The 24,450-nt window shown below is 42.5% G+C and overlaps 1 protein-coding gene across 2 annotated transcripts in view; it reads left to right on the plus strand.

The window, feature by feature from the left end:
* ADCY9 (adenylate cyclase 9) overlaps positions 1–24,450 on the plus strand; it is a 92,608-nt gene that overhangs the window by 42,273 nt on the left and 25,885 nt on the right. Inside the window, exons 2-6 of one of the 2 annotated variants that reach the window (XM_082064662.1) lie at positions 3,236–3,408; positions 8,712–8,816; positions 13,217–13,434; positions 18,064–18,166; positions 21,176–21,384. In XM_082064662.1, coding sequence (XP_081920788.1) covers positions 3,236–3,408; positions 8,712–8,816; positions 13,217–13,434; positions 18,064–18,166; positions 21,176–21,384 — 808 coding nt within the window. The remainder of the gene's footprint in view (positions 1–3,235; positions 3,409–8,711; positions 8,817–13,216; positions 13,435–18,063; positions 18,167–21,175; positions 21,385–24,450) is intronic. The other variant, XM_082064663.1, reaches the window with a different exon arrangement.

Consider the following 24,450-nt stretch of genomic DNA (forward strand, 5'->3'; position numbering starts at 1 on the left):
GGGATGATTTTATGTTTGTGTAAGTTCAGAGAAGTGCCACTAGTCAAAAGAAAAGTGAACCGAAGAAAGGAGCCAAGTACAGAAATTTCCAAAAGCTTCTGAAATGCAGTGGTAATAGGACTAAAATCCACTGCAGTTCTGTGGAGATCTCACTTGTTAACTGTTTGGTCAAAAATGCGCTTCACAAACACTGCCGTGTCAATATTCAAAATGGTTGAATTCAATAAATGAGCGTTTTAGCTCAGCACGCAGGAGCTGTTACTCTTTATAACGCTTAAAGGCAAGTGAAGGAAATAGCTTGTGCTGCTCAAAGATAAATGATGTAGCTCATTTTTTCCCCAAGGCAGAAACACTATATACATTAAATTGGTATGTTGGGGCTGCATTGTTGTAGCCAGTTCCCTGTCTTTGTTTCCAAGAGCCATCTCTGGAAGAAGCAGAAATGCACTGCAGGATAAAACCTGCCAGAGTACAGATTCGCTATCAGGCAGCTTGAGGTTGTGTTATTTTTGAGCATTTATTTTGAATAAATTTGAGGGAAGGGAGTGAGTATAAGATTGGGAATGGCAGGAGGGAAACAAAGGGTGAGCTTTGCCTTTATAAATAGCAGTACAAGCATCTTGTAGCACTTTCTTCATTGCCATGTCTTGACTTACATCGTTGCGCAGCAACACACACCAAAAATTGCACCACGTTTGCTGGTTTTCACATAAAATAGCAGCTCCTCCATTGCTGTATTATTCATTTAATTTTGTTGTGTTACCTAATTGATTTAAACGTGCTACATGGTGGTGTGCTTGTTTTTCACTCCGTACACCATTTGTATGGAAAATGACAGTGTTGATTGTAGTAATTCACTGGAGATGTAGGAGGAAGAATACTGTTCTTGTAGAATACGTTTTAGTTTTATCGATACAGTTCTACTGAATTAATGACCCCTTTTTTAATACCGAAATATTTCAGACTGAACGAAGGAGTTGCTTTGTGAAGTGTCACAGATTTACAAGGAATACTAAAGCAAATTGAATTTTGCTATCATAAGAAGGATTTAATAACAAACAAAGTATTAGGCAGGCAATGTTAGTCAAGTTCTGGAAAGAACTTGATTACCCATTTTGAGTAACGCTCCTTGTTTGGTGGATGTGGTGGGGCTGGAGAGCACAAGGAGTTAATAAAGAGATCCTTACAGTTCTTGGTGCCAAAGACCAGACGTTTTAGCCAAGTTTAAACCCTGCAGCTAAAACCTATGGGACACAGCGGGTGCGAGCAGCAGAGCCCGGGATCTGCAGCCACTGTGTTTTCAGGTTGGGGCAAGAGTGGGTTCTGCTTTCCCAAACACATTTGCAGTTTCTGGCGCATTGTACCCTTTTTCCTCAGTGTGGAGCTCAAACTGGAGATAATTTTACTGTATGCAACAGATTGACAAAATATGCCACGCAGTGCAGTAAGAACGTAAGAAGTGCCTTTACAAAAATATATCTATTTTTTAAGAGGTGGTTTAGGAAAAAAATAGAGGGATAATAGGCATGGTAAAATAATCCTGTTTAAGGTAGCTTTTGAAAATAGGAGTAGTAATCTTAATGCTCCAGCTTTTACCACAGCAAACATACAATTGTAAGCCGATTGTGGTGAGTTCCTTAAATGACAGCCCCCATCAATATGAGTTCGAAGGAGACAGCCCTACATCTGGAAGCCAGCAGCAGCTCAGGATTTTATTAAGTGGCACTGCCAAATAAAATCCAAGTGCTACTATAAATGGTATAAAAATAAAGATTGGCTATAGTGTAACATCTCAAATTCACAAGCGAGTGCTCCAGAATTTGGGGCGCTGTGTGACAGAACCGTAGCTTTCCCAGCGGCTCTTGAGCCTGAGGTTGAAATGGTTGATATGGATGTGGGTTTCTGTGTTGGTTGAAGGAGTGTTCAGGAGTTTAAGTTACTGGTGGAATAAACAGAAGTGGCAAGGTTGTTATTAGTATGTCTAACTTACTTTTATTGGAAAGGTTACAGACAGAGTGCTGTTCGTGTGACATATTACAGACCAAAATAAATGGTTTATAGAATATGATTTTCTGCCTGTGAAGAAGTTTATGAGAGAACGACCCTATCATAAGGAACAGAAACCTGCCCTCTTCCAAGGACTGCAGCTTGACATATTTATTTCCAGCTTTCCTCCTATGGACGGAGGCAATTGAGCGCAGTCGATGGCTGTGACAGTCACGTGTCTGGCGGTGGCTGGTGCCAAGTGTCAGGACGAGGGAGGGGGTGATGCGCAGCTGACCCGAATACAAGCCCAGCAGCCACCCCGTGAGCGAGAGGTCGGCTGCAGAACCGCGCGGGACAGCGGGCTCCGGCAGCACAGAACAGCGAGCGCTTTCCAGTTCTGCGAGCTGATGACCGCCGCGCTTTTGGGAGCGCGTCAGTGCCCTTCCTTGCCGAGTGCGAGATTGCCCATACAGTGGCAATAAAATTAACTCATTTAAATTCAGAAAGAAGTGTGGTTAGTAGTCTTCTTAGTCTCTGTGCCTAGAAATAACCCAAAATGTCACAATGCAAAGTTTCAAGGGAGTAAAATAAGGAATATTCTAAATGAAATTCAGATCTTTTCTTTTTTGAACAGGTTTTTGATACAGCTCAGCTTGACACAACATGGTATTTACCAGCCTGGCCTTTAATATTGGATCTGCTTTCCAATTACGCTTCAATTCGTACAACAGTTGCAGAGAGCGCGTGTGGGTGTACATGAGAGAGATTGATTTTGTTCTTTAAAAATGTGAAGTCTGCACTAACTATGAAAACCCATCAGAATTTCTCGCACTTAAACGCCATTTCCTTTCTCAATGTGCTACCAGCATGAAGCAATCTTCGCAACATATCTCTGACAAATGGAGAGTACAAGTGGAGGAATACATGTCATTTTTCAGAAGTAGAATATTTATACAGATATCACTGAAAAACAGGCTGCAGATCCCTTGCGGAAGCAAAGACTTAGTATGAGAGCTCAAATTGCAACTTGGAAGTGGATACGTAAGGTCTTAGCTCTGTTTTTCAGAAGTTCATGAGTGCAAATGCAATAATGTCAGTCCTGGCTGTTGCTGTGTTAGTCTCCTGTGTCTGGGACAGCAGCAGATGTTGGGCAATCCTAATTGCCACCACTTCATACAGAGCATCTTTATATTCCTGGTGGTTGTTATTTTGGTCTTTCTATGGTTCTGACTGTTTATTTTTTCTGTAGGTTTGAAGACTTACCTGATCTCTGGTCATAAGGTGAAGGAGCCCCACTGCAGCTGCTCACAAACGCTGCTGCCCGGCTTGGAACCTGGAGATGGAGCCAGGATACAGGGAGCGTCGTCAGCTGAGAACACCACTGACTTGACAAAGACTCTCAAACATGCAGAAAAACCTAAGGTGAGTTCTTGTTTCAAAGCCAAGCAGCGTAGATCTCAAACTGCGCAAACCAGGGAGAGAGGCGCGGATGGGAAAACATCACAGGTTTGCTTAGGCACTGGTTTATATATTTGTGTGTATATATATATATATATATATGTATGTATATGTGTGCATATACATATAGTGACAAAATGTAGTTTGAGGGACAGAAAAAAAAATTCTGAGGTGAAATGCCTCACCAGTTTACAAGCAATCCCTGAAGTAAGGTGAATGCTTTTTAAATGTGGTTTCAAATAAATAATTTTTTTAATATTTCAGGACTTGGAGGTCAATGCTGCATTTTCAGTGGTCTTGATTTTAGAGGAAATAAAGAATATACTTTAAGCAGCTACTGTAACTTCTGCGATTTTCTGCTTTGCTGCACCTTGCTTCTGCTGTTCCTCTCTTGTGCATGTAGCGTACCTGTGAACCCTTTCATAGGAGTGTGTAACAGGCATCCCCGCAGAATGATAACAGGATTGTTTGTGTTGTGGGACAAACTGCTCTGGTAGGCTATGAGATAGTGTTTGAGCTGCTTGCTCTAGAAACCTGTATCTATAACTGAGGGCCATGATTTGTGTGGATTCAGCTTAGAGAAACGATGACATTTTGTTATGTTCACACCTCTCACAAGATCTCTTGACAAGGAAATCTGTGAAACAATGTGTGTTGCTTTGAAGCTGTGCTGTTACTCTCCATCTTCCAGCTCAGAACAGATTTCCCAAACAACAGATGTCTATTCTCTATTTTCATTTGTGCTAAGAGTTCCTCGCCCTGGGTTGCCCGAGGTGGGCACAAATGTCAGAACCATGGGTTGTCACCTGCAGGTCACTGTCTCAGTGCATTTAGTCCTGAGAGGATCTCTTCAGCTGGGTTTTGAGATAGACATGACAGTGTGGATATGGGGTGACTTCCATGCTACTCCATTTTTGTGGTTAGTATGTTGTCTGGGTCAGGAGAGTATGAGTAGGGCACCTTAACCCTGCCTCTGTGCCCGATTTTAAGTTTTGGAGTAAAAACAATGGATCACAAGTGAGATCAGCTGCAAGGCTGGCCCAAGGATATGGTCCAAAGTTAAATGAGCTTCTTTAGAGGAGGCAGGACTGTTTAACTACAGAAGGGAACTGTAGCCATCTATCCCTCCCCAAAATATGCACTGTATGTGGTTTGACTGCATCCAGGTTACTGGTGATACTTTTCTATTCCTTCTCCTGTGTAAGAAAGAATATTTTTTGCATCCCTTGGGGTCCAGCTCTGCACCTCTCTCTTGTCTTTCAGAGAAGGTACTAGTGAATAAGGTAGGAAGATACATCTGAGAGCAGTCAGTGGGTGTATGTACAAATAAGCCCATCTGTGCTGCCCAGTGCGTGGTCATGCAGAGGCACGGGTGTGACAGTGAGGGGCAGAAACTCTCTTATTTCAAGTAGTGAAGGAAGACAAAGGTACCAGGTGGAGCAGTGTTACTGAGCTGCCTGTCTGTGGAGCGGGGAGGAGAGAGGAGGGATTAAAACCCTAACACTAAGGGTGCTGTTCTGAGAGAAAGCGAGGACGCTCTGTTAGTGTGAGACAGCAAAGTGAGCTGTAACCAGAGGGCCGTGAAACTACAGCAAACTACAGGGCTGGCCTGACTGCAGCTAGAATTTGATAAAATTTGTTATCTATTAACTTGTGGTACTTCTTGTTAAAATGATCCAAGTCCAAAATTAAATCTGTTGTTAAAGATCAGCTATGGTAAGTGTTTTCTAAAACATGGGGTGACTTACTCTGCAGAGGGTAGATAGAGGGGCACAGCTAGGATGCAATGCGGAGGCGTGCTGCTGACCCACAATGTGCTGTTTACTGCCTAGTCCCCAACTTTTGTGCTCTGGGACCATCTTGGCTGTGTGTTAATTGCTGTTTAAAAGTTGAATGATGGTTTGCACAGTGCAAAAGTGCAAGCGTGGCTGTCCAAACAAGTGAAGGAGAATCTAAAAGAAGCTGCTTCAGAAGAGCATCCAGGACAAGTGCCAGCTCAGTTTCAGCCTTCTTGGATACCCTGTCTACCCTTGTGCTAAAGCTACTGCATCGAGTTTATACTTAGAGGTACCTGTTTGTATTAATCTCCAGGAGTACTGCTGGTCTGGCCGGTGATCTCCTCAGCAGCCTCACAGCTCTTGGAAAATAGTGTGTATGACTTGAACAAAACACACCGGTGCTGGAGTCAATTTTGAACGACCCCAGACTCAGCTTCCCCCGCTGCCTGATGCGCGTCCATACAATACATGTCACAAACCGTGTCAGAATGCGGATAGCATAGTGAGGAAGCAATCGCGGCAATGCTGAGCACTTACGTAAAAACGTGTTCTGTCACTGTAGCTGCAGTACAGGAGCGCAAAGTGTACTTGCTTCTCACAACATGGCTTGGGGCAGGTATTCCAGCCCCCGCAGCAACGCTTTCAAGTGCTCGTGTGCACCAGCCTTCTCTCTGCTGCGTATGGTGGGAGTGGCTGCGGACCGAGAAGGCTGGGTCAAGCTTGCAAGGACTGTTTAATTTGCCAGCCATGCTAGAATAGGCCTTGCAGTGTTAAAAAAACCCAAAACAACTATATCTATATATATATAAATCCCCATAAATAATAACTGTGCAATTTAATCACAGCTCAAGCATGATTTTTGAAAAGGAGTGTTTTTCTTTTTTTACAGATTTGTTGGGGGGGCGGGGAGGGATGATTTTTATTTAATATTTTTTTTAAGCCTACAGCTTGCTGGTAGAGTCTGGAGATAATAATTTGCAAAAGAATAATGACTTACATGCCAACTGTTTTAAATACAAAGCTGTAAACAGTGTCAGTGTAGGAGGAGATGACTCCAGCTCTGCAAGAGAGACTAAGTAGGAGGGGCAAAATTAAAGGCAAGTTGAAATATTTTTGTTTTAAAGGGAATAAGCGGCCGTATTGGGTGTAAAGGATGACTTTCGCATTTTGGGCTTGAACAGATGTTGTAGCAGTTCTAGTTAAGAAAAGTCAGGAAGGTGAATGCAGCAGTTATTGATCCATGAAAGGAATTACATTTCCTCCTCTCCTCCAGCATATCTGTTGTTCATTTAATTTCAAGCCTTGTTGCAGTATGAATGTTGGTAAAATGCATGTACATGAGTAAAATTATGAAGACAGAAACTAAAATGTATAAGTAAATCTATCGTAGCAGCTGATTTTTTCGATGAAAACATTGTAACCTGCTTACGCGGTTTTGCTCTCAGTTTATTTTCCTGATTGTATTTTATAAAATCCCTTACTTGACAGTGAATCATAAGCTGTTGTTAAAATCATGCTGTTAATCATTTCTTGTTATGAAAACAGAAAGTACTTTTTCTTGTCTTGGTGTTTTTCAGAAGTGCATTAAGGTATTACTCGTCATGATGAGGTCCCATATGCACTGAGCTTGTGTGAATGTCTGCAACAGACAATGAAGTTAATTATAGTGACTCGAACACACAGGCTACATCAAGACAGATTTCCACCTCTTCTCTGAAGCTCAGGCTTATTTTCTGAGATTTTTGTGTTCTTGTTTAACCCCAGGAGTCAAGTGTTTGAGGTGATCATGCTGATTTATTAGCAAGATAAAACAGGGAGCATTTTCTTTATTTTTTGTTAGAGGTATTTGGTTTTGATTACCATGAACTGACTTTTGCCATGGATAAATCTACTAACTAACAGTCTAGGAGCACAGAAGGCTTATTAGCCCATTGTCACATTCATTTTTAAAGCAGCCTGATACTGCCTTCCCCAAAGTGGCCAAGGCATTCATTATATTTAGTTCTAGATTATTTTTAAACAGAACCATTTGAGAACCAACTTCATAATTTCTCCAAGTGTGCTTGTATTTGTTCAGACTGTATGGGTTCAGAACTGGATGTAACTTGCTTATCTGATGCCAGATTAGGAAACTCACAGTAGTTTCAGTGCCCCAGCTTGGACTGTGCTCCTGTGGAGCAGCCGATGTGATGGTTTGCTGGCCGCTCAGAAGACTCAGCGTCCTTGTGAAAGCCTTTGAGAGGCGTCGTTGGGTGCTGAGGGTGTTGGCAGCCGCAGGAAGAGCGGGCTGGAGAAACGCCGCGCCAGAACAACCTGAAAATTAAACGCGCACGTGATTCAATTTCAGATGTGACGGCAGAGACAGAAAAGGGCCTAGTTCTGAAAAGACTTACATGCTGGTCTCTGCAATAAAGAGTCAACCTGAAGGCAAAAGTAGCTGTGTTTTTGGACCAGAATGATAGATTACGGAGGTTTGAACAAGTCCCTCCTGAGTCCAAACTAAACAGATAAAACGGTTGTGAGGTGTTGAGTTTGGGACAAAAGACTTAAGATACTTGTTGGAAAATTTGTCAAGATACTTAGTGGACCAGCTACCACCGTTGAGTACATAGTGTGCTGGATTTAGTGTGCGGGTCCCGTGCCTGGAGCCCCTGTGCCCAGCAGCAGGCTGCTGCGAGCCTGGCAGCACTGAGCCGGCTGCCCAAAGGGAGCGGGGACAGAGTCCTGCCCGTATGTTTCCAGGCCTGGAGAAAAGTATGAAGAACTTGCAAGATACAGATAAGGGATTAATTCCCCTTAAGAAGGTGACATTTTAACTCCAAGGGGTTAGGTCGTTTTAAAACCTGAAGTGTGACATTTTAGGTCACTTCCCAAACATGTAACCTGCAGCTATTACAAGTCCTGGTGGGTTTGCTTTCCTTGTTTCTGGTGGCATTTGCTGGATGTTTGGTTTCAATAATGTACAATAGCTTGAGCTACTCTCTACTGTCTCAAAGCACTCTATGAAAAAGTATTTCCCTTTATTAGTTTCAGATTTGTTGCTTTCCATTTCCCTGTACCGTTCATAATGCATTGTGATGTTTCATGCTTTTTTGAATTGTGCTGCATTTTGTGCTATGTCTTCACTCATAATACCATTCAGACCCTTTTGCAGGCAGTTTTTAAACAAGAAAACGACACTTCTCTCACTAAAGAGTGTTCCATTCTTGGGCAGACCCTTTGCTAGTATGCAGTGATTACAGTATATCCATGATCTTACACCAGTAAAGCTTTCCTGGATTAGATTTAGCTTCAGTAAACAGAAAATCCGTGATTTATTTTTTAAATGGTGTGTCCTGTTCCAGTCAAATTTTGCTCCCTGCTTCCCATTCTGTAGCATTGTTTATCTTCTAACCATGCCGCAAGTATACAAGTGGACTGAATTATAAATTGCATAATACTACGAAGACACCAGAATGTTCCTGGCTAAAATTTTTTGTCTCATTGCAGCCTTGCCCTTCATGTAGTACCACCCTTGTTCCCCACTGCGATGTCAGCATAGACGAAGGAGCTATCCAAAATGGTTGTCAGGATGAGCATAAAAACAGTACAAAGGTAATTTAAGTATTTATCGTATTATCCCTTCTTTTCCCTTACTTCTCTGCTTCAGTTAGCTTTCTCATTTTTCTGTTGCTATTCCTTTATTCCAGATCTTAAGCAGCAGAAACAGTTTTGATTTTGAGCAGTTGTGTTCTGAAATTTAGTTGAGCCCCACCCCAATTTTCAAAATTACTAGTAATTTTATGGGCCCACTTTGATACTGAGGAGGAACTAAACTTAGGACTCTTTAAATTATGTTGAGGCTACCCAAAGCAAGAGGCACAAACACCAGTACCACGCTCTCCATCCCTTCGGCCAGTGTCTGTGTGTCACCTTGCCACAAGTTACACCGATGTCTTGCCAATGTCTTCTGCATCATAGCTCTGAGCTACAACAGAATCATTTCTGTTCACGAACACAGCTGAAATTCAGGCATCTTAAGTCAGTTCACATCCTTTTTTCTACCGACAAATACAGCATCTTAATTATTCAGCATGCTGCTGCCAGGATTGCTTTCCTTGCCTGTTGCTTAGATATTCTCAGTGAAGCCGTGTACTTCCTCTGCAATACCAGACGTTGCCTATTTGTCGTTTTGTTCATGGCCTTCGTAGCTTTTTTGCTCTGCCTGTCGTCTCTCGCTCCTTCCTGAATACTAAGCTCCTGCCTAAATGCAGACTGGATACCAGTGCTCGTCACCCGATTGTTTTATTTTCAAATAACTTTAATGGTTTGCCTTCTTGGGGACAATAATTTTTGAAACATGTTCAGAGATAGCTATCTTGGTTTTTTCTTCACATCTGTCTTTACAACTCTTCTTGCATATAGAACTAATGGAGAAACTTGCCAGCACTTATTCTGCTGATGAGCTACTACATTAATCTGTGTCCCTCTGCCCTCAACCTGTATTTGACCTGTTGTCTCCTATGCTTAAGTTGTAAGCTCAGAAGCAGGAACTGCCTTACTATACTGGACTGAAATGGTAGGTAACACAGCAGACCATGTTCTGTGCTGGGTTCCTTGGAAACAGCCTGAGGGAAATAAAATAATAATCCCTTCAGCTCTTTGGGAGAGATAGAGCAGAGTGGCCAGCAGGTGCTGGGCTCAGAACAGCATGAGATCTTTAAGACAGAAAACATTGTGGGAGATCTGCCCAGGCTGTCAAGATGGTATGTGTGTGATGCTTCTTCGCCAAGCTGCCTCTGCCCACAGGCCAGGGATCTCCAGGAACCAACTGCAGAGATTTGCCTTAGGTATTGACTGTCTCGTGTCATATGTTGTCTTCATCAGAGTTATCTTTTAAGTTTTTCCTACTCCATGTTAGCTTCATGTGTGTTAATCAGCAAGTTGTCCTTAGAAGATGCCTGTACATAGTGAATAAAATGTCCATAACTGCACGGGAAGAAACATGCTGGTAGAGACCAAATCCCATGTCCTGCTTTGATTTGGTTCAGTTATCACTATGTCAAAAATTGGGCCAGTTAAGTGGCTACCAGTACATCTGGGGTGCCCGTTTGACCGAAAGCTTAAGAAACAGATGCACAAAGTTGCGGTGGCATTTGTTTTCCCCATCTTCTTTGCAGTCTCGTGTTTCTTGGGAAGGAGAGCTGTAAGCTCCCTTTACCTGTCTCTGTTCCCTTCCCGTGCCACGTTGCTGTGCCTGGCCCAACAGCGCTCACGTCCCCTCTCCTTAGGGAACGTTCATGATGTGAACTGTGTCCTTGGACCTCCGTGTGTCCCAACAGCCTCTGGCGCCTCCCTGTCGTTTGATGAACTGTCACATGGTGCATCAAGCCTCGGAGCACTCAAAAAACCCCTGTACAGTCTGTTGCTGTCAGGAACCACAGTAACATTGGACCTAACAACATTTAATAAATAGGGATTTTATCCTTACACACAGGCAGTTTCATACTCTAATCCCCTCCTGTTAAGATTAACAGAATGGAGACAGCACAGGAAAACCTTGAGCTGACTGAAGAGAAGAATTTTCTTAGGGATTTGAGCCTTTGCCAAAGAGCTAAAGAGAAAAGGCCAAGCGAAGTCCATGCTGACCTTCTCTGAAAGAGCAGAGTTTTTTGCTGCATTTTTCAGATGAACTTGAAGAACAGACAGGGAAAGCAAACAGTACAGAGGAGTCCCTGTCTTTTATTTGAGCTGCTCATATTAATAGCAAAACTGTGTTCTCTCACTTACTGCTTTTCAAGTAACGACATCTGCTGCAAGGGTGTGGAAAAGGACAAATATTCTTTACCAGAAAATGAAAAAAAAAAAAAGGTGATAATTATGCCCCCCCCCTTTTTTTTTAGGCCTGAAGTTGTTCTGGGAAGTGCTCTGAGCAAATATAACCTTTAACATAAATTAAAAAATAAAATAAACAAAACCAAACCACACCGCACAATGAAGATCCTTCACTTCTAGCAGCTTACTGGACAGCTCTCTTTGGTTTGCCTCTGTTGGTTCTCCTCATCCCCGAAGCAGAGAGGATCCCCTGGCACTGCAGTGCAGCTGTGCTCCGTAGCCGTGTTCCCTCTGGGCGGGCTGGATAGCCCGGGACACTTGCAGCAGGGCTTGCTCTGAAGCTGCTGATGTTTTCCCTTAGAAAGAAACTGGTGACGTTTTAAGTGAGGTCTTGAGCCTGTGTGAGTTCTTCTGCCCTTCTGCCATAAACAAGTGCCTTTGCGGTCCAAGGGGTTTTGTTTGGATTTTGCCAAGATATGTGTTGCTGTAATCACCTTTGTCTTCTGTTGATTATGTTATTTAGCAAAACATTGGCAGCACACCAAGGTAACTACTGAATTTCCTATTCTACTTCGTCAGCTGCTGTCACTGTGCTGTGAACACCTGCAAGCTGCCAAAACAGCTGTTGTGAGTGGTGGAAGGGACTGGACTGGACTGGGAATCCTCTCACCTCCTGGCTCCCAGCATGTGGCTCTAGGGGCTCACACCTCCATGGGGCAGCCCGCAGGGGGGATCCTGCATCCCTTTGCGACGGGAGGAAGGGGAAGCACAGGCCACCTCCCTCCTGCTTTTCCTGGAGCTCCAGGGAACACTTCCAACACACCTTGTTATGACTTTTTAGCTGTTGAGGTCTTGGCACTGATAGGGAGCCAAGCCTGAACTCTTTCTGTCTCCTCCCTGCACAAGGTGACATTCTCTTGCTGCTCCGTCAGTCTCGTATCAGCCTTGATCGCGTTTGCACCTTTCATTAAACCTGCCTCTGCTCATCTGCCTCATTTGCTTTACAGGATACATACACAAGGAGATTGAATTAATTTTGCATGGGCAGCCAGAAACCAGATATTTCTTAACTTTAACAAAGTTGATTTTATGATCTAAGTAACATATTTCAGTGCGCAGTTGGGGTGGTGATGATATTTGTGGTATTTATTTATGGTCACTGTGGTGGCATCCAAGAATAGTCTTCTGGAGGAGCTTGTCACTGCTGTACAGGCAGGAATGAAGAAACTTCTGTCATGAGTGGGTTTCAGGACAAGGATAAATGATACGTGATAAATGATAAGACATGGAGGGGGGAGATGAACATTCATATATGCTAAGTTTGATGTATGTTTGCATTCAGAAATGAGCCTGACTAACTGCAGTTCATTTTCATTCTAACCATACTTAGTTGTCTAACATTTTTTTTTAGTTGCTTCAGTGCATATTGGTCTAGATCAAACAAAATGTAAAAGAAGGAACTTCAGGTTCCATGAAAATAGTGTAATTTTGGTTAAAATAATCCGTGTTCTCAAAAGACCGAAAGCAGAATTGATAATACTGTGTACCTAAGCTGCGTTGCAAGCTGGTGTCAGAATTTAAAAATGCAGTTTTAACTAATACAAAGGCAAAGAAAGGCAGAAATAAGTATATAATAGTGAAGAAAATGTAGCTTCATTTGCAGGGTAATTTTTTGGTGGGATGATGGGATGCACAGAAGGGCTGTTCCCGCAGGTAGGAGAGAGGAGGCGGCTCTGTCTAGAAGCAGCAGGGCTGTGGCGGTCAGGGGATGCATCAGCAGGGGCTGCCAGAGCAGATTGTCTGTGACCTGTGGATAGATAGCACAGCTTAAGTAGGTATTTAAAAAGCTTTTTAGATGAATGAATGAAATTTAGCTTAAGATGAATGAATGAAATTTGTGCTTGTGGTAGGTCTTCGTTGCATGGGTAAAAATGTACTTTGTTTTGTGCTCTTTGGAAACTTGGTATAGAAAAAGCAAAAAGACGACACCTAAACAGGTGTGTACTTGCAGCAGACGTGAATGATTTCAGGGCAGGTGGAGTTCAGTCTTTAACATGGGCAGGTAAAAGCTCAGCATGTTGAGGGAAGAACTTCTTTCACCTTTTGCTCCATGAAATCTCTTCGATCTGCTTTCTCAACCACTACTGTTCTCCATGTATGTTTTACTTTCTGTCATCCAGGCCCCAGGAGGACACAGCCCTAAGACTCAGAATGGACTTTTGAGTCCTCCACAAGAAGAAAAGCTCAGCAATAGTCAAACCTCACTCTATGAAATGTTGCAAGAGAAAGGAAGATGGGGTGGAGTGAGCTTGGATCAATCAGCTCTTCTTCCCTTGAGGTTCAAAAACATCAGAGAAAAGACAGATGCTCACTTTGTGGATGTGATTAAAGAAGACAGGTAAGGAAAATTGAGCTGTGCAAGGTAAAATTGTATAAAGGTGAGAAGGTGATAACAGGGGTCTCATCTTTAATCTTTGTGTGCTTTTTGTCTAATGTCAGTATTTATTGCTAACGTATAACAGGTCATATGTTTTCTAATCTTAGTCTATATTCTGCTTAAACTACAGCAGGAACTTCATATCAGAAACATTCTGCTCAGGAGTACGTAAAGCCAGGTTTTTCATTGTTTCCTTGGTGCAGTCATTCTTCAGTCGTCTTCGAAAAGAAAAAATAGTCTGTAAATGACTTGTCATGAAGTTGAACTCTTATCTGTACATTCAAAAGTCCTCTTAAGACACATAGCGTGTACCTTCCTTTGCAATTAGAACTGTAACGTAAAATCTGAACCACAAACCTCACATTTTTGTATAGCAAAAGAACAACATCTAATAACATTGTATGACTAACTACCTACCTAGAAATCCTACTGGCCTTGGAAGCAGAATGAATAGGAGTGAATTCTCATGGACCTACTGCCAATCAACAGCATTTTGTAAAGTTAGCTTCTCTCTCTGTTTAAATACAAACAAAACAAACAAACAAAACGCACCAGCTTATTTTGGGCAGACAAAAATACATTCTTCAAAATTCAGCAGTGTGTGATTTTTTTGTAAACACAGCACCACATCTCCCTTATGGCAGTGGCTTGACTGGATCAGCTAAACCGATAACTTGAGTTTGCTATTATTTATGGATTTTCTTATTTTTGTTTCACTCCTTCCACTCAGATTAGGGGTATTTTATCTAAATATCCTTGAAAGTGCATGCTCGTATAAACTCCAGGCTGCTTGGAACAGGGACGGTGTCATCTGAACTGAAACTGGAGCAGTGAGAAGGGGGGACACCAGTCCCTCTCTTGTGTCTCATCTAGATTTTTTTAGATCACCGTTCTCCTGTAGCCAACTGAAATTTTAGCTTTCTTTTTTTTTTTTCCCTCTATATGTGGTCTGTCCTTAGTGGCTGATAATAGGGGTTTAGCTGATATTTTCAAATATTGGAGGAGAGACGGATTGAGAAGGTCCAAATGTCGGCAAAAATCAGCAAGAACCAGTTGGATTTTCCAACTTTCTGCAAATTTCCAGTTGCAGAAGTAGCTTGATTTATGTTGTTAATCTGCTGAAGATACCGAACTCAAGCTCTCGTGTTCCTGGAGCTTTCCTCCTCCACTTACAACATGGATAATTCTTTCTGATTCAGACCAAAGGAAAAAGCAGGACCATGATTTGACACCAGCTAAAGCCTGACTTTTTTTTGGTCTCAATTAAATATCATCATTACCATATTAAGTGGGCCATTTCTTGTTGCCAAGGAAACTTCTCTGCAGAGTTCAGTTCATGTAAACATAACTTTCCAAAAATAATCTTCTGATTAATTAGGTCTATGCAAAATGGTTTAAGCCTACTATTTTACATTAATCTTTTTTAACATTTCTCAATGTGAAGTTATATGTAATAAGTCATTTTTAAACCATTCTGGATCTCCTACTGGGAAACATAATATATTGTTAATCTCAACAAATCTAGTATGTGTGAGGATGTTTGAATGGGAAATTTGAGGTTTTTTCAGGGAAGGGGTGAAGCCCAAACTTCCCGTCATTCATCTGACATGAAACCCCCATTCTTAATCATAAAACTGCAAAACTCCAGTTCTGGTTTTATGTTACTGCAAACCCAGCAGCAGCAAAGCGTGAGCTTCCTCATGCTGGGCAGTGATTCCCCTGTGCCGCACGATGCTGGTGTTCCGATATCAAATTGTGTTAACAGAAGGTACCTAACCCAGAGGTGGCGATAAGGTGCATAAATTAATCACACAGGCTCCCTGTACAGCTGGGAAGAGTTAAACGCGTGTGAGGGAGGGCTCAGGAGCCCGTACGTGGCATTAGGGAGCTGGTTGGGGTTAACTAGGCAGAAATGCTGGACGCTGGTGATGTTTTTCATTTCCCAGCACCTTTCTAGAGCTCAGGTGACTGAGTTTCATGAGTGGCCATTCATTTCTTTGTGTGCCAAGATTTCACCTTGCAGGTGATGTCTCAGTACGGTTCCGGTTGTCTTTAAAAATAACAACAATAAAGCCAGTGCTGGTGTGGCATGTTTGTATTATTGCATTACATAAGAATCCTTTTCACAGAAGTCATCAGTTTGCATCTTCTTACAACTTGATTATAAATATTTGGCAAACAGCGTATAGTTTGAGCTTTGAGTCTGACCTTACTACAACCACTATAAAAATACCGTGCTTTGTTCATTTGCTTATTGCTGTGTATTTTAAAAGAAAACTATAGTGTAAGAGTACAAAAGGTTTAAAATTATTTTCACTGGGGATAGCCTCAAAGGGTTCTCACTATTTAGATTTTTGTTTCCAAGAAAAATTACATATTCCTTAGGTTATAAACCTTTTGAAGTACAAGAAACAAGTACTTATGTGCTAATCAGGACAGTAGTTAAAAATGATCTCTTTAGACTTGCAGATCAGTCCCAGGGCAAGATGAAGCTCCCCCAGCAGCTACGTTCTGTGCAGCACTTCATCTCCCACCCCGGTTCACCTGCCTCTTTAAATACTTGAGAGAAACAAACAGATTGTTAATCACCCACTTCCCAGTCTTGCTCAGTTCAGGGCAAACAGAAATTGGTTGTGCTGGAGAGGCACAGCCCCTCCTGGGAAGCAGATTATGTACTTGACTGCGTTTAGTCAAATAAACTGGGGTCTTCCTCTTTGGGACAGATGACAATTCACATGGGGCTGGGCTGGCGCAGTATGGCTGCTGGCATCAGAAATGCTGCCTTAGCCCTGGTGTCACCATCTTACACCTTCTGTTTCATGCTATGCTGGCAAATCAGATTGTTCTTCCTACATCCTGAGACCATTGCAGCTCCAGCACAGCATCACTGTACTCTGTTGAGCTTCCCTGGAGGAAGAAAGTTAATTCAACAATATTAAAACAAAGAAAAGCAAGCAAACAAAACCAACACACACACACACACAACTTCCCCCCCAAAAAAAGAAACAAACAACCCTTGCAATATTTATAAGATGTTCTTAGAAACCTCTAAGAGATGGGAGAGATGGAAGAGTGCATGAGAGAACCTGATGTTTTTGATATATTGACCAAGGCCAGAATGTTTAAAGTTTATAAACTATCTGCCATATTCATGGTTGAAATCTTTTGTCTTCTCAAGCTTCAGTCTGTCAATGTGTTTGGTTGGTCTTGCATCTCAAGAAAAAAATACTTCCCACACGTCATCTTGTACTGGGGAGCTTGTAGTTCCAAAAACCTCCTTAAGTGTTCATGAAACATAAACAGAAAAAACAAAAACAAACCCCTGAATAAAAGAATTCAGGCACAGTTCTGTAGGATCCTTCAGCTTCCCCATCTGCTTAGAATTTGATCTCCTGTGCATTTCTCTGATTTTTGCTTAGAGTTATCAACTTGAAAATAGCCCACTCTAACTGTTGCTCTGGTGCTGTAATTTTCAAGATGGGAATAGCACTTGGAAAGAAGCAGCCCCATTTCAGATCCTACAGCAATTTTTAAAACAGTGGGTTGCTGGAAAATGAAAGGAGGTTCACAGTGAGAGTGCGTGTTCCAGTGTCTCAGATGAGGATGACGGGCTAAACCAGCAATAAATGGTGTAAGCAGGTGTGACCTTACGCTGTGACCATCAAATCCTTTCAGCTCTCTGACACCTACTAGAGAAAGACAAGGTTTGAAGATCAAGTGCCATGGATGTTGTTAGAAAACTTCTTTCATAAACCTCTTACAACTAATGTAAAATGCAAAAAAATGTTGTATTTTTGCTCCAGAGGGTGAGGAGTAGAAACAACTTTTTAATGATTGAGGCCTCTTTTTATGTTTGGGTTGGTTGGTTGGTTTGTTTTATTCCTGCACCTGGCGCTGGCAGATACGGTGAAGGAGTGCATAAGCAGCCTCTGGTAGATACTGCCTTCTGGTGCACTAGTCCTAGTGAGCTAATTTCATTATTTGTCAGTGTTGATAATTCCAGTGATTTCAAATCTTCTGTTTCAGAGGTAAATGTAAGCTATCCATCTCCTCAGTTCTGTTTCTTTGTGGCCCGGATCATTAACGGAACGTTCCCAATTCAGTTACTGAGTTATTTTAGTGTCTTTGAAATAACAAGTGCTTTTTCTAAAATGGACAAGTTTGTTGTTTTTTCTGTTTTGTTTGTTTTTTGTTTTCCTAACAATTTGTCACCTTTGTCATCCTTGGCTGCTTTGAACGATAGAATTCCACCCTAGGACGCAAATATCCTGCAGCCACACGTCTCCTAAGGTTGTGCCTCTCTAGCAGAAATTAACCTTTACCATTTGCTGGCTTCACTTACAGTTATCTGTAGTCATCTGTGGTTATAACTGTTAAGTTATAAGAGACTTGTTAGTCTCTTCCTGAAAATATAGAAGTTTGCTCTCTCATTTTTTAGTAAAGTATTTCCTTTTACTGAGCGAGTGAAGAAAAGCGACAGGAACTTTGAAGCCAAGCGCCAGCATCCCTGGAAGCAGAAACCATAGAACAGGGGGCTCTAAAAGAGTTACAGCTGAATAAACTGATGGTGATGTTGTCTTTTCTCTTTAGCCTCATGAAGGACTACTTCTTTAAACCACCCATTAACAAGCTGAGCCTGAACTTCTTGGATCAGGATTTGGAGATGGCCTACAGGACAAGCTATCAGGAAGAGGTGTGTTTCTCCTGGTGTTGGTTTCCTTCTGTAATCTATCTAAGCAACTGTCTGTCATTAACACATTTCGTTTCAGTCAATGACAAGGATCATTAAATGTCGAATGTGATTTACTACTTGGTATTGCTGCTTCTGAAAACAGTCTCCTTTCAGCTTACCTGTTTTGTGCCATGCCCTGGGTCTAGTCCAGTGTTGAGGCTGGAAATATATTTTCACAGTCCACCAAGATACGCTAATGACTTCTCACCTGCCTTTTCTCCATATTCAGGCTAATTTTTTAAGGCTTTGGGCAGGCCAGAGAACAATGCTAAGCTGAAGGTAGAGGTCCAATTGCTACTTGTCTTCTCATCAAATATCCTGACTTTGAGAATGATAACTTTGAATTTGATCCTTCTTCATGTCACAGCCTCATGATTATCCCTGTGGAACCTAAACCTGCTCTGAACTCAAATATTGTAAGTTTGCTAAGTGTGCTGCATTCAGAAACAGGCAGTTCAAAACACTGAGTAACTGCAAGGAACAGTGAGTAAGTTGCAAGGAACTTGGTGCTCTCTTCAGGAATCTGCACTGAGTGTAAAAAGTCCCTAATCCCCTCGGGGGCTAAGAGTATTGCCAGCTCTCCATGGCAATAGAAGCTCCTGCCTGGGTGATATGAACTGGCGAGGTGCTTTATGTTTACATGTAATGACATTAGGTGTCAGCACTAACTGAATCCGCATTTCCACAAGTTGCTGAGAAGCTGCTGCAGAAAGAGGGCAATGGCCCTCCCCTCCTTGTTCCTACCCTTCCCTGCCCCTTCTAGTGGCTGTGGTGCTCATCAGCCTTCCCTGCTGTGAGCCAGTTCATTTTACTAGCCCAGCATAAAATATTCATGGGGTTTTTTTTCTGTTTGTGGCTTTTTTTTTTGTCTTCTGTCTGGTCTGTGTTCTGCTGTATTGAACCAGCAGCTCACAGAGTGGTTGGCAAGTGCTAGAGCCAGGGCAAGGTAAGTGTCTGGTGGTAGGAAGGGGAATGGGCCCTTCCCTTCCAGTGCTGCTGAGCTCTTAGTTTGGGTCATCTGTCTGGCAGAATCACATCGTGATAAATGTAGCTGTTGATTTATCTTCTTCCCAGTATGTCCTACATCTGAGGGCAGGCAGGATTTCTGCTTCTGCTGCTCGTTTCTTTCTGTTCATGGGCTGCTTTCTGTTCTGGGCAGTGTTGTCACGTTGACCTTAGCAATAGCCCCTATTTATTTGTTTTCTAATGTTTACAAGCAAGACCTAACTTGCTTTTTTAACAAAGGGAAACATAGTTGTGTTGCAGTTCGGTTTGTTCCCTTTGTTCAGGATCTCCATACTCGTCCTGCAGCGCTGTATTTCAGTGGCATCTCTCTGAATAAAGCTCATCTAGCAACAGCAGGGAGACATTTCTCCTGGATAAACTATACAGGAAAAAGTAAATTAAGTTATTTCCAGTGGAAAGATTGGAAAGAGAAGTGAAACAATGAGAGTCAAGCATATACAGATTGACATATTAATGTGGGTATGTGGGAAATTCATAGAAGGAGCAGGAAAGTGGGCTCTGCATTTTGTTAGTAGCAAGCTATTAATGTGAAGATCATTATGTGTAAAACTTCCTGGGAGTGGCAATCTTCACTCTGGACTAGTAACTGCAACATTGGGGCAAAACGTGTTTGAGCCCTAATATTAACATAGCACTGGGTCCAAAACAACAACAAATCTTCTCTCGGGAGAGTGAAACGGTTTGTCAGCACTGCTGGTTCTTTAATTGCCTTGCAGGGCACTGTTGCTGACAGTCACTCCCAGCACCCGAGTTCACCTCATTGCACAGTGCCCGCTGTGTGTTCGGCTTGTGATCTTTCTCTGTAAGCAGCTCTGCTCCCAAGAGCTTGACTGGCCTGGTCTTGTTGGGAAATTAAAGCACAACTTAACACTGTTAGGGCACCCTTAATGCTGTCACTTTAGGATATAGGGCTGCTTCCCGTAACTCAATTTATGTCATTTTCTCTGTGGACTAACAGGATTCTGCTACAGTTCAGATGGAAAGGTAATTTTGGCACTGAAATGATGCTAGCTGAATTAATTTGGTTGCAGAGAGGTACAAATGAGGAACAAGTTCATTTCCCGGTATAGCTGAGTGCAGAAAGCATTCTGAGGAGCAAACAGAATTTCCAAATCAAACCAGTATACTCAAGCTGAGCTACTTCATGGCGACATTGATAACATACTTGTTGGTTTTTTCTTTGGAACTTGCTTTCTGTGGTCCCTTGGGCAGATACAAACACTCTTAACGCTGGGCTCATTGCATTAAGCCAGGATGTGGAGCTCATGATCTAGTTTTCAGCTGGACTGGCCAAAGTAGCACAAAGCACAGCTGCACAAGCACCGGGGCCAGGACAAGATGGGATGGGAATGTGTGGTAAGGGCTTATGGAAGAACAGAACTTGGTGTCCTGTGCTGCCATCAGTTCCGATTACACAGTGTCCCAATTGCTGCTTTTAAACTGGTGTGAAAGGGAGAGGTGAACTCTGCCACAGACAAGTAGCTGTTTCTGTAGAGTGGTATTTGGAGGGTTTTCTTAAAGAACCATTGGATCCAAAAGGTTTATTGTAAAATCTATTATTATTTTAAATGAAAATCCTTGAAGAAAACTTCTTATAGCTTTATCTGCTGGTAATTATGTGTTTTGTGTTTCTTTGCACAGAACAACCAATTTTCATATTGTTTATTTCAGTATCATAATATTCTGTAAAAATCACCCCAAACCCAGGGACTGTGCTGCCAGTACTCTTTTTTCAACACATATTTATTCTCAGGGAACTGTGATAGCCATCAAACTAACTCTTCTGTTTCTTGTTTCAAAACAGTGCTCATGTTGGATTAATGAAGTGGCAAAAAGTTCTGTATTCCTTTGTTTTTGTAGACTGCTGTTTATAATACAGTTACATTCAGCAAAATGGCAGTTATTAATTTCCATCCCTTCTCTCAATGCCTGGATTCCACACAGGTTATAAGGAATGCTCCAGTGAAGACATTTGCCAGCGCTACCTTCAGCTCGCTCCTGGATGTGTTCCTCTCCACCATAGTCTTCCTCATACTGTCTGTCACATGTTTCCTGAAACACGGGATGGTTGCATCCCCTCCACCTCCTGCAGCCGTCGTGGTGTTCGTCATCGCCATCCTGCTAGAGGTGCTGTCCCTTGTCATCTCAATTAGGTAAATAAAGCATAAGAAAGTCTTGAAATAGCAATGGGAACTGAAATGGTGGCTGGGTTGGCAATATTTTGTTTGACAGCACCCCAGGAACTCACTTGGGTGATCTGTACTGTTTAGAAAACGGTGTTAGTGAAGCCAAGAAGCCTTGCGGCAGATCTTGTGTAGAGAGAGGCTGAGCTACAGAATTTGTAGGAGCGAAAGGTGACTCTGATGGAGGCCACTTAAGAAATCAGAATCTCATGCCATGCCTGCCCCTGCTTATTGTTCCTTGGGATGCCACACGCAGCTGGCTATCTTCTCCCCTCACAAGGCTGTCAGAGTGAGGGGACTCAAACAGAAAACTTTCATCTGTCCTTCTAAAACAACAACTCTGCCTTAAAATTCCTAGATGAAAGTATACCATTCTGGGGTTAAAACAGAAAGAATGTATCAGAAATGCAAAGAGCAGTTCTTTTCTCAAAAAAAGGGGGGGGGAGGTGTGCAAAAGTCACATCTGTCCAGAATTAGTTTTTGAATGACCTCCATTTCAAGTCTCATGGGTTTAATATTCAAACAGTTTGTGTTTTCTCTGTTTGACATGTAAATGGAGTTCAGCATTTCCCCTGAGTCCTGGGCTATGTGACACGCTGCTGCAGAAGGGGTGAGCTGGCAGCGCCAGCCCCAGCGCTGCCTCTTCCCCGCAGCAGCGGAGCGTCCCCAGCCCCTGAGCTCTTGTCCGTCCCTGCGGCCCCTGCCCCTCTGCCTCTCCTGTGCCCCTGGAGGTGACGCTTGGCTGCAGATACCTGATATGTAACAGTGACTTCTCATTCCTGGCTTGTGCCCAGTCACACAGAGAATGTGGTTCTGGACTTTTAAGACGCTTACGGGCCTTACCCTGGCATTTGTAACTACTCGGTGAGTGGTTACTGTGCGGTTCCTACGTAACGTGGGGTTTCCCCCAGGCATGTTGGAGCTACCAACACATTCAAGTGCAGCAGAAGACTACAGCATTCAGTAAAGCTCCTGCTCTCCTGGGTGTGTTGTCTGATTTGTACTGATACTACTTGTAACCTGTTATTAACCCAGATGACAGACCCAATAATAAGTTGTTTGTCTATACTTGTGAGAGCAAGTTTTTTCTGCCCTCCTCATCCCCCGTTTTCACTGCACTTCCTTCTGACACAAGAGCATGTTACAAGGGTGGTGTGTGGAAATGTGTGTCCTCACTTGTAGTTCTGCAAATCTATCAGGTATGTGTAAGTTAAAATGCTTTCATAATTACAAGTTAGAAGCAATTCTGCTGCTGTTTCAAAGGAAATAAGACATTGCAGTTTTCACTCAAGGTAAAAGCTACTGAATTTGTACCGTAGTCACTGACAGAAGCTTGTAACTCCGTGCATATAAATGTATGCAAACATATTTGCATGAAAGCTGGAATTTAGGTGTAGGGAGAGGTCATTTGGAAATGCTTTTAAGGACAGTATTTCTTAGCAGGTATATTTGATTGCTGCAATTTGAATAGTATTGTGGTTCTTCAATTTTTAGAAAATGTAGAAATTCAGGAAGTGTTAAGACCTGTACTGATGGTTGAACTGGTAGGACTGTCATTCCAGTGCATCCTAACCTGGATTAACTGTTGCTCTGTCCTCTCTCTTGCACCAGAAATGCATTTTTCCCTTTGCAGAACAGTTTCTGTACTCTCTTTTGGACGGGGGAGAAGGTTTTTTTGTCAGTTTAATGTGCCTAAGCAGCTCTTTCATCGCACCAAGCAGGAGAGTAGGAAGGCAGCAGTGAGCAGGTAGTTGGTGTTTGCCATGGCGTTGTATGCTTGAATTTGTTCAGCTCTGGACAACTCAGCCACCACTTTGCAGAAGAGCTGGGTTCTGCTCTCCAGGTATGTTTGGAGAAAATTTGTGTTCATTCACCTTGCAGGTACTTTATCAAAGTATTCCACTTTAGTATTTTTTTAATTCATTAATGGTCCCCACTTGTTTTTTCCAATGCTGCATCCCATTTGCATTTATAAAAAAACTATTGCTATAATCTTAGGAATTTTTAATGTGTAGTTACATATGGTTTTATTTCAGTCCTGTTGTGTAACTGGAGGTTTATGAGTTTCTTAAGGAGAAGGCATATTGTTGTTTTCAATGTGCTTTCTACAGGGTGTTTCAAAAAGATGGACCCAATTTCAAAGCTATAGTGATTTCAAATGGAGTCCATCTCTTTGATACACCCTGTATATAGTCAAGAATTTGCGAAGTGGTTTTGTCTTTCTGAGCCATGTACAGCTGTGCAGAAGTTTAGCTTCACTGAAGCACTGTGTTGAGAGCCATGCTCTCTGTTAGTGACCTTGGGCCATTACTGAGGCGAGTTTAAGTGGCTTTATAATGTTTTCTTAACACTGTTTTGTTTTGCCCCTGACTTTTTAAATATTTTCCTGAGACTAAGTTAGTTTGAAGTCTGAATTTGACTTTGTAAGCCAGCTGGGATGCCTCGTTTAAAGTCAGTGAGATTTAAAAAGCAAGTGTTACGGGATCGCTCCTAAGTCTTAGAAATACGTAATTTTTAATATTAATCATTCTTTTGTGCTTAATTCTGATTTGAAAAAAAACAGGTTAAGAAACATCTCACACTGTGGAGGACACCTGTAGCCAGCCATCAAAGCTCATAGTCCCACCTGGCGTAGTAATAACAGATGTTCAGTGAACACTGTACTGGCGGCACGCAGGAGGTTTGGGCACGCAGGGGATATTGCGATATTGCAATTCCGGCACAGCTACGGCAGGCGCAGATGATTGGTAGTCAGCCGTGCTTGCTGCATTCGTTGGAATCAAGATGACCCTGAATCTCGAGACCCCACAAATGCTCACGGTTAGTTGAAACAGAAACAGGCGTTGCTGGATGGGATAAGCGATTGCTGCCCTCCCTCAGCTGGGGAGCAGGGATGTAGGAGTCACGTCAGCAGGTATCCCTGGCGCATGGAGCCCCTGTCGTGCCCGTGAGAGATGTGTTGCTCCTTCCTTTTGGTAGGAGGGAAGGGTCTGTAAATCGTTGTATTTACTCCACAGTTAGAAGCAATTGATTGTC

This window comes from Streptopelia decaocto, assembly GCF_964273445.1.
Source record: "Streptopelia decaocto genome assembly, chromosome: 13".
Lineage (NCBI taxonomy): Eukaryota > Metazoa > Chordata > Aves > Columbiformes > Columbidae > Streptopelia > Streptopelia decaocto.